The sequence below is a fragment of the Euphorbia lathyris genome, chromosome 1, assembly GCF_963576675.1.
Source record: "Euphorbia lathyris chromosome 1, ddEupLath1.1, whole genome shotgun sequence".
Classification (NCBI taxonomy): Eukaryota; Viridiplantae; Streptophyta; class Magnoliopsida; order Malpighiales; family Euphorbiaceae; genus Euphorbia; species Euphorbia lathyris.
The window spans coordinates 67,898,838-67,917,166 of NC_088910.1; the positions used below are offsets into that span (position 1 = coordinate 67,898,838).

General features: G+C 38.4%; 1 protein-coding gene across 1 annotated transcript; it reads right to left on the reverse strand.

Annotated features, from left to right (window-relative positions):
* Positions 1 to 37: 37 nt before the first annotated feature.
* Positions 38 to 17,946, reverse strand: LOC136200801 (uncharacterized). The gene is made up of 6 exons (XM_065991259.1): positions 17,647 to 17,946; positions 7,489 to 7,641; positions 7,043 to 7,136; positions 6,645 to 6,727; positions 1,280 to 1,433; positions 38 to 640 (listed from the first exon to the last, which is right to left on the reverse strand). Exons 1-6 carry the CDS (start codon positions 17,809 to 17,811, stop codon positions 405 to 407), a joined length of 885 nt encoding a protein of 294 aa, XP_065847331.1. The 5' UTR covers positions 17,812 to 17,946; the 3' UTR covers positions 38 to 404.
* Between the last annotated feature and the right edge of the window lie 383 nt (positions 17,947 to 18,329).

Here is an 18,329-nt window from a genome sequence, read left to right on the forward strand (position 1 = left end):
GCGAACCTTCACATTTATCTCATTTTGCTACACTTGATTAGTATAAAAGTCGAAATTTAATATCTTGTGTACTACATAAATTGCAGCTTCAATCCAAACAATCAAACAAGCTTCCTTTTGCAAATAAATAAGTTAATTACAGTGAATGAATAAAATGCTCAATGAGTAAGAATTCAAGACTGTTTTAGTAGAAAGTTACATAAATATATACAATGCCCTGCATTGTATAGTGTTTCTATGCAATAGTATTAATATTTCATTTCAATCATGATCAACAATTTGGAAAAAGTAATAATATACCTCCATATAGAGAGGGTAAGAGGTGAGGTCTTGGCTTCAACCCAGTCTCTTGAATGCCCAATTATTGAAAACACAAAAGAAATACTTATAGGGCCGAGGATGAGTTACCAAGGAATTTGTTGGCCATCCCATGCAAAAAACTTTCCATTGTCATTGCTTGTTGCATTATTGATGATGTTTAAGAGCTTTCCCACTGAGAATTCTTTGGTGAAAAGCTTGCCTTCAGCAACATTTCTCTGGTAAGGCCTTGATAGGTCTGTGTCCACGGTACCTGGGTGCAAGAGAATGCATGCTATTGGATCCTTCTTTTGTGCAAACTCCAATGACACCGTTCTCGTCACTGCTAGTATTTGCAGAGAGAAGTGTGATCACAAGTAATAAAATTAATGAAAGACTGCAAGCTAATGTATAAAATTTGGATGTTAAAAGCCACTAACAAAGCAAATGCACATGACACCACATTGCATGGATGCCAGGGTACCAAAAAGTCAGAAGGATAAAATTAATCAACCAGCATGCCAAAATGAATAATCCACTGAAAAACTTACAATTTCTTCATAACTTCAGTACTATTTCTATCCTCAGATATGGTATGCAAGCCTATGAAACATGCACTTCGGAGCATTTTCTAGCTTTTGAATACATTGGTCAAGAACTATTATACTGATACATATCATTAGCAAGGAAAAAAGAATCACAATTTGACATATATAGCATTGATAGAGGTTGCCAAGTTACGTAGAAAAGATAAAAGATGATCACCAAAACACTCCTAGCCAGGATGAAAAATTTAGCATATGCCAATCTTTACTAACATGATCATGTTTGAGTACTTCAATTCATCAGACAACCATCCACATATTGGTAGAATATTGTTCTTAACATGCTCCAGATGGTTAAGGAATACCGGCCTTTTTACAAATTGAAGGCACGGGATGAGAAAGGCCTAAACCTTATGGAACCTAGAAGAGAATCATACACTGATTTAAGGCAGCCTTTGAGGACCGATAAGCGTGCCAACCTCCTAGGTAATTATCTCCAATAGATCCCACCCTGGCACTTAAATTGGCGACCACTGCTACATCTCTTTGAGTCCCTGAACCTCCACCAGCTTTCAAGAAAGGCCACATGTGCTGTAAATGGCAAACAGTAATTCATCTACTTGTGAACAATCATGATAAAAATAAAACACGTGAGTCATTCATGAAGGAACTAGTTTGTTAGAGTTAGTTACTAGAAGTACGGAAATTGACAGCTGTAAATTGTATAGATGTCATGAATATACCTACTGTAACTATGTTTTTAAATAAGAATCTCTAAAAGTTTGTTAGAATATCGTTAACTTGAAGTGTGCACGCTCGCTCAAACTGATAGTTATGGATGAACTAACAAGTTCACTTCAAGATGGTATACCATGGTGCATGCTGTTTGCAGATGATATTGTGTTGGTTGATGAGACGAAAGAAGGAGTGGAGAGGAAGTTGGAACTATGGAGACAAACTCTAGAATCTAGAGGCTTTAAGTTGAGCCGAAGTAAGACAGAATATTTGGAGTGTAAGTTTAGCGGCCATAGGAGTAGGGAGGCAGGGACAATCAACCTAGATGGGAGAGTTGTTCAGGCCTCGGATTGCTTCCGGTATTTAGGATCTATTATCCAAACGGATGGAGAAGTAGATGGAGATGTTGCTCATAGGATTAAAGCTGGTTGGTCGAAGTGGAAGAGTGCTACGGGTTTCCTCTGTGACCCCGGCATGCCTAATAGATTGAAGGGAAAATTCTACCGGACGGCAATTAGACCAGCATTGTTATATGGTACGGAGTGTTGGGCAGTGAAACACTGCCACATCCATAAGATGTCGGTGGCGGAGATGCGTATGTTGAGATGGATGTGTGGTCATACGAGAAAGGATCGGGTGAGTAATGAAATAATTAGGACAAAAGTAGGGGTCACATCTATTGAGAATAAAATGAGAGAAAACCGACTAAGGTGGTTTGGCCATGTGAGACGTAGAGCGCTTGATGCGCCGGTTAGGAGAACCGAAGAGTGGCAAAGGGATGTAGTGGTGAGGGGTAGGGGAAGACCTAAGCAAACTTGGAGGAGAGTGATCGAGAGTGATATGAGTTTACTGGGAATTGAGGAAAATATGGTAGTGGATAGGACGGAGTGGAGGGAGCGAATTTGTGTCGCTGACACGACTTGATTTCACGGTTTTATATGATGGTTCATGTTAGCCGACCCCGAGTCATTTCGGGACTAAGGCTTTGTTGTTGTTGTTGTTGTTGTAATAGGCAATGAAATACAAAATGAATTTGCCAATGTTATTGCAGCTTCCACAAATGCTCCTCATAATTCATATAACAATCAAAGGTTTTCAAGAAATTCATGCAATGTATCGCAGAATGGCAAACATAACTCTAAGTCCACAAAAAATGGATCACAGAGTATAACAAGGAGGATAAGTTTTGTACACATTGAAAAAAAGGTGGACATGAAAAAAGTGGTTGTTTTAAGATCATTGGATACCCAGATTGGTTCAAAGGGAGAAAAGGATCTGGCTCAGGCTTAGGCTCAGGTTTTAAACATCAGACACATTTAACAAGAGATTAGCAGTGTCCATTTGATGAATTAGGATCTGATGGTGAAGAAAACAGTCAATCTGAAATGCAGTTTCTGGTACAACAGGAGGTTCAGAAAGCTTTAAAAGGCAAGATGTATCAGGAATCTGTCAAAACTAGCAGTTCTAAGAATAGAATTAGAAAGAATAGAAGGGAAGAAAGTAGAAATGAGGTAAGAAGAGAAAAGAGAGAAGAGAGAGAGAGAAAAGATTGATTTGATTACTTTTCTGATGATTCTCTAGTACAGCCTTGTCTCCTCTAAATAGAGAGAGGACAAAAACTGTTACACACAGCTGTAAACTTTCCAGTTGACATTCTACTTTTTACTACCTTACAAACTAACTAGTTGATACATCACTAGCATTTAGGGAAATAACAATTGCATAAACACAAATGCAAGGAAATATCGAAACAGAATAAACAAACAAATAACTAACAAGGATAATTCCAAATAGGTCCTCTAACTTTGGAATCTTCGTTTGTACGTGACAATACCCTCTCCTTTAATGAAACTGAGGAAACTGAGCTGCAATCGCAGCCTCTTCCTCCCAAGTGGAGTCAATAGTAGGCATCCCTTCCCACTGGATCAATATATGAGGAACTGCCCGCTCTTCAATGATGGCATTGCGAGTATTCAATACCTTTGCTGATTGTAAAACAAACTCTCCAGAGTAAGTAGGTGGAAGGGTAGTGAGGGAAGTGGAGGTGACTGGGGGTCACTTTTTGAGAAGGGAGACATGAAAGACATCATGGATTCTGCTCTGTGGTGGAAGCTGCAGTTTGTAAGCTACCTTGCCCACTCTTCCCCTAACCTGAACGGATCCATAGTAGCGAGCACTGAGCTGGAGAGAGCTCCTCATAGCCACTTGTAACCTGCCTATATGGCTGTAATTTCAAGATAACCCAATCTCCAATTGAAAATTCCCTGTCTGTTCGATGCTTATCGGCATACTGCTTCATCCTATTCTGAGGAGCGGACAAACATTCCTTCAAGAATGTATTCATTTTCTCCCTTTCCTGCAATAAGTCATCAACAACTGCCACAGTTGATGCACCAGTAGGTAGAATAGGCAATGTGGGGTCTGTTCCATATAATGCTTGGAATGATGAAATTTTTATAGCACTATGGTAAGAAGAGTTGTATCAGAATTCTGCAAGGCTTAACCACTTAGACCAAGTCTTAGGTTTGAGGAAGCATATGCTTCTAAGGTAATTTTCAAGGCACTGGTTTGAGTCTTTCCGATTGGCCATCGGTTTGAGGGCGGTAAGCACTACTAAAGTGCAAGTGGGTGCCCAAGAGTTTAAGTAACTCTTTCCAAAACACTCCTGTCAAAATTCTGTCTCTGTTAGAAACTATAGACCTTGGTAAGCCATGAAGCTTAAAAATATTATCCAGGAACACCTGGGCCACATTTGCTGCATTAAAAGGATGTGAAAGGCCTATGAAATGGCCACCCTTAGAGAACCTGTCCACCACCACCAGTATTATATCAAAGCCAAAAGACTTAGGAAGTTTCTCTATAAAGTCCATGGCGATATCTTGCCAAGTCCTTGCAGGAATTGGAAAAGGTTGCAGCAACCCTAGATAGGCCGAGTGGTCTACTTTGCATCTCTGACAAGTGTCACAGTTAGTAATCCAAGCAGTGACCGTTTTAGATAATTGAGGATAGTAAAAATGATGTTGGACCCTTGTAAGAGTCCTTTTGATTCCAGAATAACCTCCAATGAGAGTATTGTGACATTCTTTATAATTTTACTCCTTAGATCGGTAGTTGAACCAATGTAGAGCTTGGAATTGTATATGAGAAGTAGGACTAACAGATAATTATTGAATGTGAGGCTCAACTAATGGATCAGTGTTGTAAGAAGCTTGAATCTCTTCTATCCAGGTGGGAATAACCCTAGTGAAAGCTAGTATAGCAGATTTTGAGTTCTCCTGTGTCTCATGCTGCCTGGATAGTGCATCACATAGTTGTGAAAGGCGACCGAGGCGATCGCCTGAGGCGAGAGGCGGCCCAGGCGATCGTGCCCCCGCCTTCCGTAGTGGAAGGCGGGCGAAATACCAAAGGCGACCGCCTTTTCATCTCAAGCGCCAGGCGGTGCAAGGCGAGAGGCGGTCGCCTGAGAGTTTTCAGGCAAGATTAAGTGAAATTAGGTCAAAAGTAAGAATATTTATGCGATATGGAACTTCATCTCCTCCACCAGACAACTTCTTCGACAACTCCTCTTCATCTCCTCCAGACAACTTCGACAACTCCCACTTCATCTCATCCAGACAATTTCGACAACTTCCCTTCCACCACACAATTTCGACAACTTCCCTTCCACCACACTGAACTAAGTAACAGGTACGTACATCTCTTCTCTGTTTATAATTTCAATTTCGTACTTCATCTCTTCTTTGTTTCTAAATACACAAGACAATACTTCTTTCTCTCTTCTCTTCTCTGTTCTATTTGTTACTTCATTTTCTTACTTCATCTAGTTTCTTTTCTACCCAAATTTTTACTCTTGGTCTAAATGTTATGCTGCCCAAATTTTTACAAGTTTATTATTAGTTGTTTGTGTTGTGCAAAATTCTTGTTAGTTTTGTTTAATTTATTACTAGTTTTCTTATTTTCAATTTAATAGTTTGCAACCTTTTATTAATTGTTATTGGAAAACTTTTACAGGAAAACTTTTACAGGAAAACTTTTGGAGGTAAAGAGGCCAAATTGATATTGGACTCCATGCGCAGCTCATTGCATTGATTTGATATTGGAAGATATCGGCAAGTTGGACCTTCGTTTAATATATTATTAAGAATTAGGTGTTATTAGGATTGATGATGATATGTTATTAGGATTTGGATTTTTTTTTTAACTTTAGAAGTTAAACTAGTAGATTTGAGTTATGATTTTATTTTTTGTGTTTTTCTAATTTTTTGTCGCCTCACGTGCGAGAGGCAGTCGCCTCGCCTCAAGGCGATATTTTGCCCTTGTCGCCTCGGCTCGCCTTTCGCCTTTCACAACTATGGGGTCACCTCTAGGTTATTCCTACTTTCCTTATCTGAAGTGTCACAACCAACTGAAAGTTCTTCCATTCTTGGGGACAAGAATGCATTCAAGAGGGGGGTATTGTCACGTACTAGAAGAGTTCAGGGACTAAATAAGTAATTAGCCTTATTAGTTAAGTTAGTTACTCATTTTTATGTGTTTTTGTTATTTCTGCATTGTTGGCACTGTGTGGCCATTTTAATTCCCTAAAGCCTATCTTGGAGAATAGATTCTCTAGGTTGTTAGCTATTTTGTTTGGTAGTGAGTTTGTTAGTACTGCTGTACCTGCTGCTAACATATATTTGTTTTTACTCACCTATTTAGAGGCTGAGTGTGGTACTGTTTCAGCATCAAGAATTTTAATGAAATATATTCCTTTCTTTCTCTATTTTCTCTCTTCTTCCTCCTAAATCTCTCTTCTGTCTCCCTAATTTTCTTCCTCAGAACCCTAGTTCTGACAGAGTACCTATGCACTTTTATCCCCAAGGCTAATTAAATTAAAATGCTTCTTCCACAATTTGATTAATATATTCAGGTGACATACATGAAAATGAAATATCTTCACATTAGAAAAGCTTTTGTGTTTCACGGTTCAGAATGCTGCTTCTCATGGAAAAGTAGTCAATCCAGAACTGGGTTCTTCACAAAACATTTCATACTGGAAGGCTACAAGCAAAAGCTGATTCCACATACCTTAATTACTAGAAATGGACCCACGGCATTGACTTCATAAGAAACCATCAACGATGATTTCTCTACTTTCTTCAAGGTTTTTTCTGCATTGGGAAAAAAGAATATCACCTTCCTGGATCTGGAGTTTTTTGGAAAGTGTAGCTTTGCATCTACAATATCTAATAATACATTGGAAATGTTAAAGTTTAGGTAGTGTTTGTTAGGATGGATTGGAGGAAGGAAGGGAGGAGAGAATGACATGAAAATCAAGGTATGAAAATCAAGGTATGTATTTAGACAAAATTGTGTCTACATACATGCCTTGATATTGGTGTAACCCACCCCTCCCCTTCCTCCCACCCATCTTTCATACCAAACTCACCCTTAATCTTTATGCAAACAATAATGCATATCTGTACCTGGTTCCAACAGATTTGGTATTTTAAGGATGCCTGAGGCATTGATGAGAAGGTTCAGAGAGCCAAATCTTTCTTTTATAGACATTGCAGATGCCTGAAGTGTGACATTATGTTAATACTACTATGAGTCGGTAATGGTTGACGAACTAAATTAGATGAAAGACACTAAAGCAAATAAACTAAATTAAGTGATGGTCACAAACATATCATCACTTGAAGAAATTATAGCAAATAACTAAACTTTTCTATTCAAAACCTTTCTGATCTTGAAGCAGAAATAAGATTAAAGTTCCTCCACTATTTGATTATCATGGAAACTGAATGCTTTTTAAGCAAATTTATCTAAGGAGAATTAGGAAAACAAAAAATGGTCCAAATGATCAAAGAAGAAAATGGAAAATTTCTTCTAGTGTGGGCAGAACCAAGATATAGGAAAAAAATTTAACCTCAATGGAACTTTCAACAGTCACATCCAACTGCAATACATTGAGGCGATCAGCAAATCTGTTTTTCAAATCAAGAAGTCCTGTTGCTCCATCAGGATTTCGACAAGTAGCGATAACATGTCCTTTACCATCCATCTCCAGAAGTTGTTTAACCTGTATCAGGCAGTAGATGTGGACAATTAAAACTTGGTTGTTGGCTCAATTGATTGATTCCATGCATCATTAAGATTTAACATCTCATATAACAAGGTAAAACGCATCCAACAAAATGAAAGATTTTCTTCCTATCCATTGATTTTACATTAAGTGTAGAATTTTAGTTTTCTTTGACAAAATTGCAACTAACAATTAGTGCAAGCTAAAACTGCTTATTTCTCAAGTATCTGACTTTCGGTACTCATGCGCATAAAAATGCATCAGTTCAAGGAAAGGCAATTCAGGAACTCAGCCCGAAGCAAAAGCAGTATTTTCTTTTTCCAACCTGGAAGAAAGAAATACTAGTTTTGCTTCAGGTCAAATTATATACAATATTAATTTAGGAGTTTATCATAGCTTATTTGGAAAATGGAACAATGAAATATGAATCTGAAAACAATGGAGGAAATCCAAAAGCATTTACGGATTCATCAGAAATCAACCTGAGCCTGGACAAATATAATGATAGACAGACCCATGAGCCTGGACAAGGGAAAAATGCTGAAAGAAACGATGTCTACCAGAAATAGTATATCATGTGATCACACTTCAAGCAAGCCCTTTAGGTAAAAGGTAGAAGCCAAGGGCAAAATAAACTGCAATCTGAAACTGGTTTGGCAACGAAACGCGAAAAGGACTGGATAACACAAAATTCATAACAACAGAGGTTGAACAAAATAATAATAATAATAGAATTAAATAGCAATGCCCAGAAGGCAAGTGAATAAAACAAAAATATCCTATTAAAAATAAAAGAGAGGAAAATTGCTCACTTGTTGAAAGTGGGATTAGCAATTTATCATAGCATCTGACAGATACATGTATAATTTTGGTAACTCGTAATTGCTACAAACGAAGTAAACTGATTTAAATGATACTGAAAAAACTCGAGTACAGGAAAAAGACTACCTGTACAATATGGATACTGGATGATGAACCATTATTTCATGTCCCAAAAAATTGATAAAGTTAAAATTGGAAAACCAATTTGCTGTGGCACTCATTTCACCTTACTTGTTTGACTCACAATCACATACAACAACAACAACAAAGCCTTAGTCCCGAAATGATTCGGGGTCGGCTAACATGAACCATCATATAAAACCGTGAAATCAAGTCGTGTCAGCGACACAAATTCGCTCCCTCCACTCCGTCCTATCCACTACCATATTTTCCTCAATTCCCAGTAAACTCATGTCACTCTCGATCACCCTCCTCCAAGTTCGCGTAGGTCTTCCCCTACCCCTCACCACTACATCCCTTTGCCACTCTTCGGTTCTCCTAACCGGCGCATCAAGCGCTCTACGTCTCACATGGCCAAACCACCTTAGTCGGTTTTCTCTCATTTTATTCTCAATAGATGTGACCCCTACTTTTGTCCTAATTATTTCATTACTCACCCGATCCTTTGTCGTATGACCACACATCCATCTCAACATACGCATCTCCGCCACCGACATCTTATGGATGTGGCAGTGTTTCACTGCCCAACACTCCGTACCATATAACAATGCTGGTCTAATTGCCGTCCGGTAGAATTTTCCCTTCAATCTATTAGGCATGCCGGGGTCACAAAGGAAACCCGTAGCACTCTTCCACTTCGACCAACCAGCTTTAATCCTATGAGCAACATCTCCATCTACTTCTCCATCCGTGTGGATAATAGATCCTAAATACCGGAAGCAATCCGAGGCCTGAACAACTCTCCCATCTAGGAGTGATTGTCCCTGCCTCCCTACTCCTATGGCCTCTAAACTTACACTCCAAATATTCTGTCTTACTTCGGCTCAACTTAAAGCCTCTAGATTCTAGAGTTTGTCTCCATAGTTCCAACTTCCTCTCCACTCCTTCTTTCGTCTCATCAACCAACACAATATCATCTGCAAACAGCATGCACCATGGTATACCATCTTGAAGTGAACTTGTTAGTTCATCCATAACGATGGCAAAAAGAAATGGGCTTAGTGCGGAACCTTGATGCACTCCAATCGTAATAGGAAACTCTTCAGTCTTCCCAACACTAGTACGTACGCTCGTGCATGCTCCCTCATACATGTCCTTTATGATGTTAATATATTTCCGCGAAATGCCTTTCCTTATCAAGGACCACCAAAGTACTTCCCTTGGTACCTTATCATATGCTTTCTCCAAGTCAATGAAAACCATATGCAAGAAATCTGAGGCTTCGTTATTGGAACAAAAGTAACGCAAAATTGAAGAGTATTGTCCTGATACAAATCAAATCATGACCCTCAAAAGTGTCAAAGAACTAAACTTGAAAAGTTCGCTAGGCGCTAGTTGCGCGAATAAGAACCTCGGAATTAATTGGGGATTAATTGGATTTGTATTTTATATTTTTTTATTGCTAATAAAAATTATTATACAAATGCAATTAAAATATGTATTATACTATCCAAAAATAATAATATAAATGAAACAATATAGATAAACATGTATATTTGTAATATATATACTTAAAAATGTGCTAACAACAACATTTCAACAATATACCAATAAATAACCACGTGATAATGTTGAAAAGTGAATTATAATAAAACAAATAAAAAGAATAGCAATTTTTTGTTCCAATCGTTGTTGTCCAGACGACCAAAAAGCGCCAGGGGTCAAATCGAATCGACTTTTCAATTTAAGGCTCCTAGACGGACTAGTCCGCGATTTCTTAAACAATGTAATTTTGTGTATAAAGACAAGACTTTTCCAATGGAAAAGTATTAAAGCCACTTTAATAATATAGAGTAGAGTATTGACATTAAAGGGTAGTTTGGGTATAGAGGGGCATAGAGATGGTAGCTTTTGGAACCTTAGGAGTAGGTAAGGGATTAGGGAGAATTTCTCCTTGGAGCTGATGAGGGCATTTGGTCAACTAAATTTGAGGAGATAGGTAGTGAGGGAAGTCGAGCCAAAGGGGAAAACAAACCTAAGGAGAGAGATGACAAACCGTGTGAAAAACAGGGCTCACACGGTGTGTCAAACAGCCACACGACGTGTGGCCCCAAGTGAAGCAACAAGGAGTATCAGCAAGACAACCACACGGCGTGTGGCCTGAAGATGAAGCTCCTAAAGTTTTCTGATTAATCCACATGGCATGTGGCTTTACTTAACCAACACGCCTCTACTTAACCAGCAAGCTCTTACTTTCTCCAGTTTCCTCTTAATTATAAGTTTGTCACCCCTTATTTACAACTCATGCCATTCTTATTTACAAGCTTGTCACTCTTTTACCCTAACCCCATTTTACCCTTTAAGCTTTATCCAATTAGTTATATATATTAAGCGTTTTATGTATTTTCATCTTTAGGTTAAAGGATGATAAATTCATGTCTTTCTTGTAAGAAAACTTTTTTATCAATCAAATATCTATTTCTCTTCAAGAGTGTTTTTAGGGTTCATCACTCTTAACAATGGGGATTTTCATTTCCTACGGGTTTAGCTCGTGAATATTGGAGGTTTCACAGCTCCTTCAAGTTTAGCTTGAGAATATCTTTGATCGTACGCGTAGAGATGGTAGCTTTTGGAACCTTAGGAGTAGGTAAGGGATTAGGGAGAATTTCTCCTTGGAGCTGATGAGGGCATTCGGTCAACTAAATTTGAGGAGATAGGTAGTGAGGGAAGTCGAGCCAAAGGGAGATGGTAGCTTTTGGAACCTTAGGAGTAGGTAAGGGATTAGGGAGAATTTGTCCTTGGAGCTGATGAGGGCATTCAGTCAACTAAATTTGAGGAGATAGGTGGTGAGGGAAGTCGAGCCAAAGGGGAAAACAAACCTAAGGAGAGAGATGACAAACCGTGTGAAAAACAGGGCTCACACGGCGTGTCAAACAGCCAACACGACGTGTGGCCCCAAGTGAAGCAACAAGGAGTATCAGCAAGACACCCACACGGCGTGTGGCCTGAAGATGAAGCTCCTAAAGTTTTCTGATTAATCCACATGGCATGTGGCTTTACTTAACCAACACACCTCTACTTAACCAGCAAGCTCTTACTTTCTCCAGTTTCCTCTTAATTATAAGTTTGTCACCCCTTATTTACAACTCATGCCATTCTTATTTACAAGCTTGTCACTCTTTTTACCCTAACCCCATTTTACCCTTTAAGCTTTATCCAATTAGTTATATATATTAAGCGTTTTATGTATTTTCATCTTTAGGTTAAAGGATGATAAATTCATGCCTTTCTTGTAAGAAAACTTTTTTATCAATCAAATATCTATTTCTCGGAGGGCGAGCCTTGGCGCAACGGTAAAATGTTGTTGTCGTGTGACAGAAGGTCACGGGTTCGAGTCTTAGGAGCGGCCTCTTGCCAAAAAAAATTGGCAAGGAAAGGCTTGCCCCCAGTACACCCTTGTGGTGGGACACCTCCCCGGACCCTCGCTTAGCGGGGATGCGTAGTGCACCGGGCCGCCTTTAAATATCTATTTCTCTTTAAGAGTGTTTTTAGGGTTCATCACTCTTAACAATGGGGATTTTCATTTCCTACGGGTTTAGCTCGTGAATATTGGAGGTTTCACGGCTCTTTCAAGTTTAGCTTGAGAATATCTTTGATCGTTTCCTAACCTGAGACCTATGAAGCACGGAAACGCATCCCAGCTTGCGTTTCAACATTTCTTCCAGATACCGGAAACGGAAACGCCCAAAAACTCATACGATACGTTTCCAGGCACGTTTCGGTAATTAAGCAAAATATGAAACGCATTTCCGTTTATGCTCCAATTTCTGCAGAATTTCTACAAATTGAGAATTTCTTTTTCTGCAATTCCATATCACACTAGGACTAGGATATGAAAATTGGAGATTGAAACTTCCTATTTGAAGTCAAACTTCTTAAATTGATGATCAATTTTCCTTCTATTTAAACAACTAACCTTATTTTTTCTGCTACAATTCTGAATTCTTGAGCCATCTTGGTTTTTGAAGACATTCTTCCTTAGTTTAAAGTGTTTTCCTTTTCCATATTGTTCTTCATCTTCATTCATATCTTGTAGTTTGCATGATGACATTTGTCAAATCCCAATATAATGTTTTATGCAATATTTAGTTGGGTGGATGGTTTGGTGAAAGAATAATATTAATATTGGATGGGTTTTTTGTTCACTAAATTATTAGGAAGTCAAAAGCTTATTTACTAATATTGTTTATTTTATTATGTATAAGATTAATAATTGGTTATATATATATATATAAATTGCATATTATATTTTATATATATATATTATTATATTTTTAATATTTATAAATTTACCCCTATATTTTTAATATTTACACGTTTCCCCCACGTTTCCGTTTCCTATGTTTTTTAGAAATCACGTTTCTTGGTTTCGTTTCCCTTTCCGTATCCGTTTCCGTGCATCATAGCCTGAGACTTCTTCAAGCACTTGATTCCATATTTGAAGAACACATCCATAGAGTATTATGATGAAGAACGGAGGCGTTCGGAAGAACGAATGAGGGCAATCCAGGAAAAATTACTTTCGAGAGATTTCGGTTAGAGATCCGAAACGCCCTCTAAGTAAATCCTAAATTTTCAATTTTTCATGTTGAAGTTATGGGTAATCAAATTACTAGTGAGAAGTTAGATGTTTGTGATGTTGATGATGATTTAAATTCTCATTGTGAGTTTGTGGGTAATAAAATTATGATTGAGAATTTGAATTCATGTACGAATGAGGAGGAAGGAGTGCTAGTATGTGGGAGTATTGAGGAAGCTTAAGTTGAAAATGGTGCTCCCTACGTGTTTGATAAAATGCCTCATAGGCAAAACTTCACTTGTATGTTTAAGGAAGGTGAGAGCCTTAATCTTGAAGAAGTGGAGAGTGACTTTGGGCTTGATAATCTCTTTGAGGAGAATGAAGAAATCACTTTGTGTAGAGGTTGATAGTTATGGTGAGGGGAGAGATGTTGGTGGGTCAACTATTTAAGTATGTAGCATGTCATTTAAGCCGGGCAACTTAGCAAATGGAGTAAGCGGCTTGAATTTGAAAATGATCATGACGAGAATGGGCTCAAGGGGAAGATTGATAAAGAGGAGAACCATTCCGAGAATGAGCTAGAAAGCAATGATGAACTTGCCTATGATGAGAGTGAGTTCGGAAATGGGATTGAAGAGAGAGAGAGAGAATGGTTCCGGGAATGATATATGTGATGATGGTGAATTTTATCATGATGCAAATGAATTTGATTATGATGAAGATGATGAAATTTACCATGATGAGGATGAGTTCCAAAACGTTGAGTGGAACCAACACGGGGCCACCTACGAAGATTACGAAGATAGGTTCTATCATGATGAGGATGAGCTTCGGAACATTGAGTGGAATCAAAGCGGGCTACTTAAGAAGATAAGGAAGCTAGATTTTCTATTATGAAGATGAGTTGGAGGACGTTGAGTGGAGCCAAAACAAAGATATTTATGAAGGTGATGATGATGACAATGAGCGTATTGTTAATTTGGTGACGAGGGTGCTAATGTCTAGTGAAGAGGAGCATGACCCACGACATCAATTATTTAGAACTCGGTGCTTAGTTCTTGGGAAGAGACGTGAGGTGATAGTCGACGGAGGAAGCCAAGTGAATATCATTAGTCGAGCCGCCTTGAGCAAGTTTGGTTTGGTTCCCGAGCCACATCCTAGACCTTATCGCAATGGTTGAGTCAATGAGGTGGAGAAGCTTCGAGTTACTCGTCAGTGTAAGGTTCCTTCACCATTGGAACTTATCGAGATGAAGCTTGTTTGGGAGTTAACATTAGGCTTATCGAGATGGATGCTTGCCACATGCTCTTAGGAAGACCATGACAATTTGATTGTGATGCCTCTCATTCAAGAAGAAGAAACAGCTACACCATATGCAAAGACGGAATCAAGTACATCCTTATAACCTTGAAGAGTTCGCCTATGAAGAAAAAGAAGGTGACATTGAGTGCTTATCCAACTTGAGAGTTGAATTTGAATGAGTGCATCAGTAAAACGGGGGAGACTGACCCAATGGGAGTTGAGCCAATGTCCGAATATGCCAAGGATGCTACCTTACAAAGGAAACCTCAAGAGCTTCCACATTGGGAAGAGATACCACATCATATTGATTTGGATTCCGAGGATTTGCCTAGCCTAACTCCAAAGATAAGAATGAAGTTGAGAAGGGAGAGGGCAAGTTCGAAAGTGATGAAGTAAAACCAATGTCCGAAGATGACAAGTACGTGTCCTTCAATGAGCAACCTCGAGGGCTTCCACCTTTGGGGAAGATACCGGTTGACATTGCATGGGATCCCGAAGACCGAATACTTATGAAGCACCGATACTTCTCGGAGGTCAACGTACGCGTATCCGACACTCCGAGTACGGGGACATGGCGGGATACGTACGGGACACGACTAGGAAGTATCCATTTTTTCTTTTTCTTTTTTAATTAAGGGACACATTGGGGATACACCGGGAATATTTAGGGGTTTTTATAAAAAAAAAAAACTTTGAAAGTATGGGGTTTTTAAAAAAAAAAGTCAGAAACTATAAGAATTACAATTAAATTAACCCCAATACACACCGTTTATGTATATACGGGTACAAAAGGAAGAAATCCCCAAATTGATTTCTTCTTCTCTCTTCTGTCGAGGGAACCCTAAATCAAAAATCTCCTGGTTCTAGTCTTCTTTCTCTTCTGTTCTGTCCGACTTCGCCTTCTTCAATTTGGTCGACTTCGACTTATTAGTTAATATTATAGATGTTATTTGTGGTTTTATAATGACTTGTGAGTATTATTTGTGGTTTTATAATGACTTTATGAATGTGATTTGTGATTTATATATTTATGTATCTTTTAAATTTTTCATTATAAATTATATATATACTATTAATTATATATAAAATTTGTCGTATCCCTACCGTACCCGTATATCATATTTTATAGAAATGTCGTTTGCCGTACCCGTACACGTACCCGTATCAGTGCTTCATAGCCGAATACCTAGTCTTCCACATGGTATATTGAGCTCTAAGGAGGATGAAGAATACCTTGTGACGCCTCTGGGAAGAACCAAGACTCCTAGCCCATGCATGATGCAAATGAATCAAGTCTCCCACTCGGTAAAATCTGAATTTGTTCTGTTGTGTTTTGTTGAAATGTATCTGTTGGAATCTATGTTTAGTTTGTTGAGGAAGCATAAGCCCTATTAAGAGTCTATGAAATGTCACCTTGTGGTGAAGAGTGTGGGCTTCTTGGAGCATTTCGTGAACGGGAATGGCATCCCGGGTGAAATAAAAAAGATGGGAGAAATTCAAGAGTTGCGGCATAGTGCCCAAGTTAGTGAAGAGGCGAGAAGTCCCGAGATTGTCAACTCAAATTAAGGGAGGAGCTTATACAAGTGTTCATAGGATCACTATGAAGAGGGTTGACAAGTGCCGCCGAGATATCCCATTTGAAGTCGGCAATAGGTGAGTAGAGGTTGAGCACAACATCCGAGCTAGTGACGTGAGGAATAGAGAAGTTCGGGGACATTCAACTCAAATACATGTTGAGGTTTTGAAGAGTGCTCACGGGATCACTTCGAATTGGGTTGATATGTGTCGCCCGAAGATTCCATTTGGGGTAGGCTCGGAAGAAGGTTGTGGCTAGTGTTCAAGTTAGTGAAATGGAGACCGAGGAGGTCCCGGGTTGGTTCGTTCAACATGAGCATTCAAAATATTGTTGGGGAGTGGTTAGACCAACTTCGACGAGATATTCTATTTGATTCCAGTTGAAAGTGGAAGACGAATGTTAAGGAGGATGAGAACCGAAGTAAGACACAAGTTGAAATATGGGATGAAGTTCGTGTGGAGAAGGTGAATTCGGAAGCTTGTGGAATGAGCTTCATGAATTCATTTCGAACCACAGTTTTGTTTGATTTGAAAACTTTGAGCCTGCTCAAAATCTACAAGTTCCTTTCATACTCAACAAGTAACTTGAGGTCAAATTCTTTTCAAAAGGGAGTGTATGATGAGGGCATCCAATCGACTAAATGTGAGGAGACGGGTAGTGAGGGAAGTCAAGCCAAGAGGGGCAACAAGCCTAAGGAGAGAGATGGCAAACCGTGTGAAAAACAGGGCTCACACGGCGTGTCAAACAGCCACACGATGTGCGGCCCTAAGTGAAGCAACAAGGAGTATTAGCAAGACACCCACACGGCGTGTGGCTCGAATATGAAGCTCCTGAAGTTTTCTGATTAATCCACACAGCGTGTGGCTTTACTTAACGGGCAAGCTCTTACCTTCTCCAGCTTCCTCTTAATTACAAGTTTGCTATCCTTATTTACAACTCATGCCATCAGCAATCTTGCCACTCTTTTACCCTCACCCATTTACCCCTTTAAACTTTATTCAATTAGTTATATGCATTTAGCCTTTTATATAATTTCATCAGTATCATATAAATTCGTCTATTTCTTGTAAGAAAACTTTTTCATCAATCAAATATCTAATTCTCTTTGAGAGTGTTTTTAGGGTTCATCCCTCTTAACAATGGGGATTTTCAATTCCTACGATTTGGAGTTTCACAGCTGCTTCAAGTTTAGCTTGAAAATATCTTTGATAATTTACGATTCGCCCATTATGGTTGTCTTCTTCTTTTCCTTGGAATTCTTTTGTAGTATAATATAATCACTCAATTCAGCTGGTTGTCTGTCTTGTGATTCTGTTTCCTTTTACTTTTGGGTTTATTGTGTTTGAATTTCTATAGTAAAACATCAAAAAAAGAAAAACTAAAAAGAGGATAAAATTAGTATAAATTTAAAGTTTCATTCTAATACATTCTGTTATAGTGGTTAAGCTTTCAATCAATTATGAGTTTGATTATCAATAAAGGCCACGTATATTGTCTCTAGGTAAATGAAATAAAGAAAGATAATAAAAAATGAGAAATCTAGGTATTTAGAGTTAAGCAACTAATTTAAACCAGCAACCCAAATCTGAAGAAAGAAACTCACAAATTCAAGGCCGATTCCCCTGGAAGCTCCTTGAACCATTGAGACTCCACCTTCCCATTTGGATGTGGCCGAACCTTGATAAGATGAAGAAAAAGCCCTTGTTACACAACTCATAGCCAGAGAAGTAGGCATAAATGGACGGCAATTCAAACGGAAAAGCTTCATTTTTTAACTCTATGAATCTTGAAAAAGAGAGTCAAATATCTCTCTGCTGATGCCATGTAAAAATACCAAGGCCGTATCATATGCCTTCGTGCTTTAATTGAATCTCCTAAACTTATCCCGTGGCCAAAATGTGACCGTAAGCTTCTACAAATATTAAAACAAAAGTGTTCTTAACTAACTTTAAGGCTTGATATGATTAGAAAAAAAAAAAAAAAAAAAAAAAACTTTAAGGCTTGATATACAAGCATGACCTCCTATATTTTGAAAAAAATAAAATTGAATTTGTTTAAGGTCAACTATGACTCTCTCAAATATATTAGACACTTTGTTTTTTTAGGGAAAGTTATAAAATTGGATCAAACGGAGACTCATTTATATATTTAATTCATTTACTCAATTTACTATATATATATATATATATATATACTATTTTTATGTAACTTTTCCAAAATATTCTATCTGTTTGTAATTTTACGGCACGGTCGTCTCCCTCCCATCTGACTTCGCGAATCATGCTT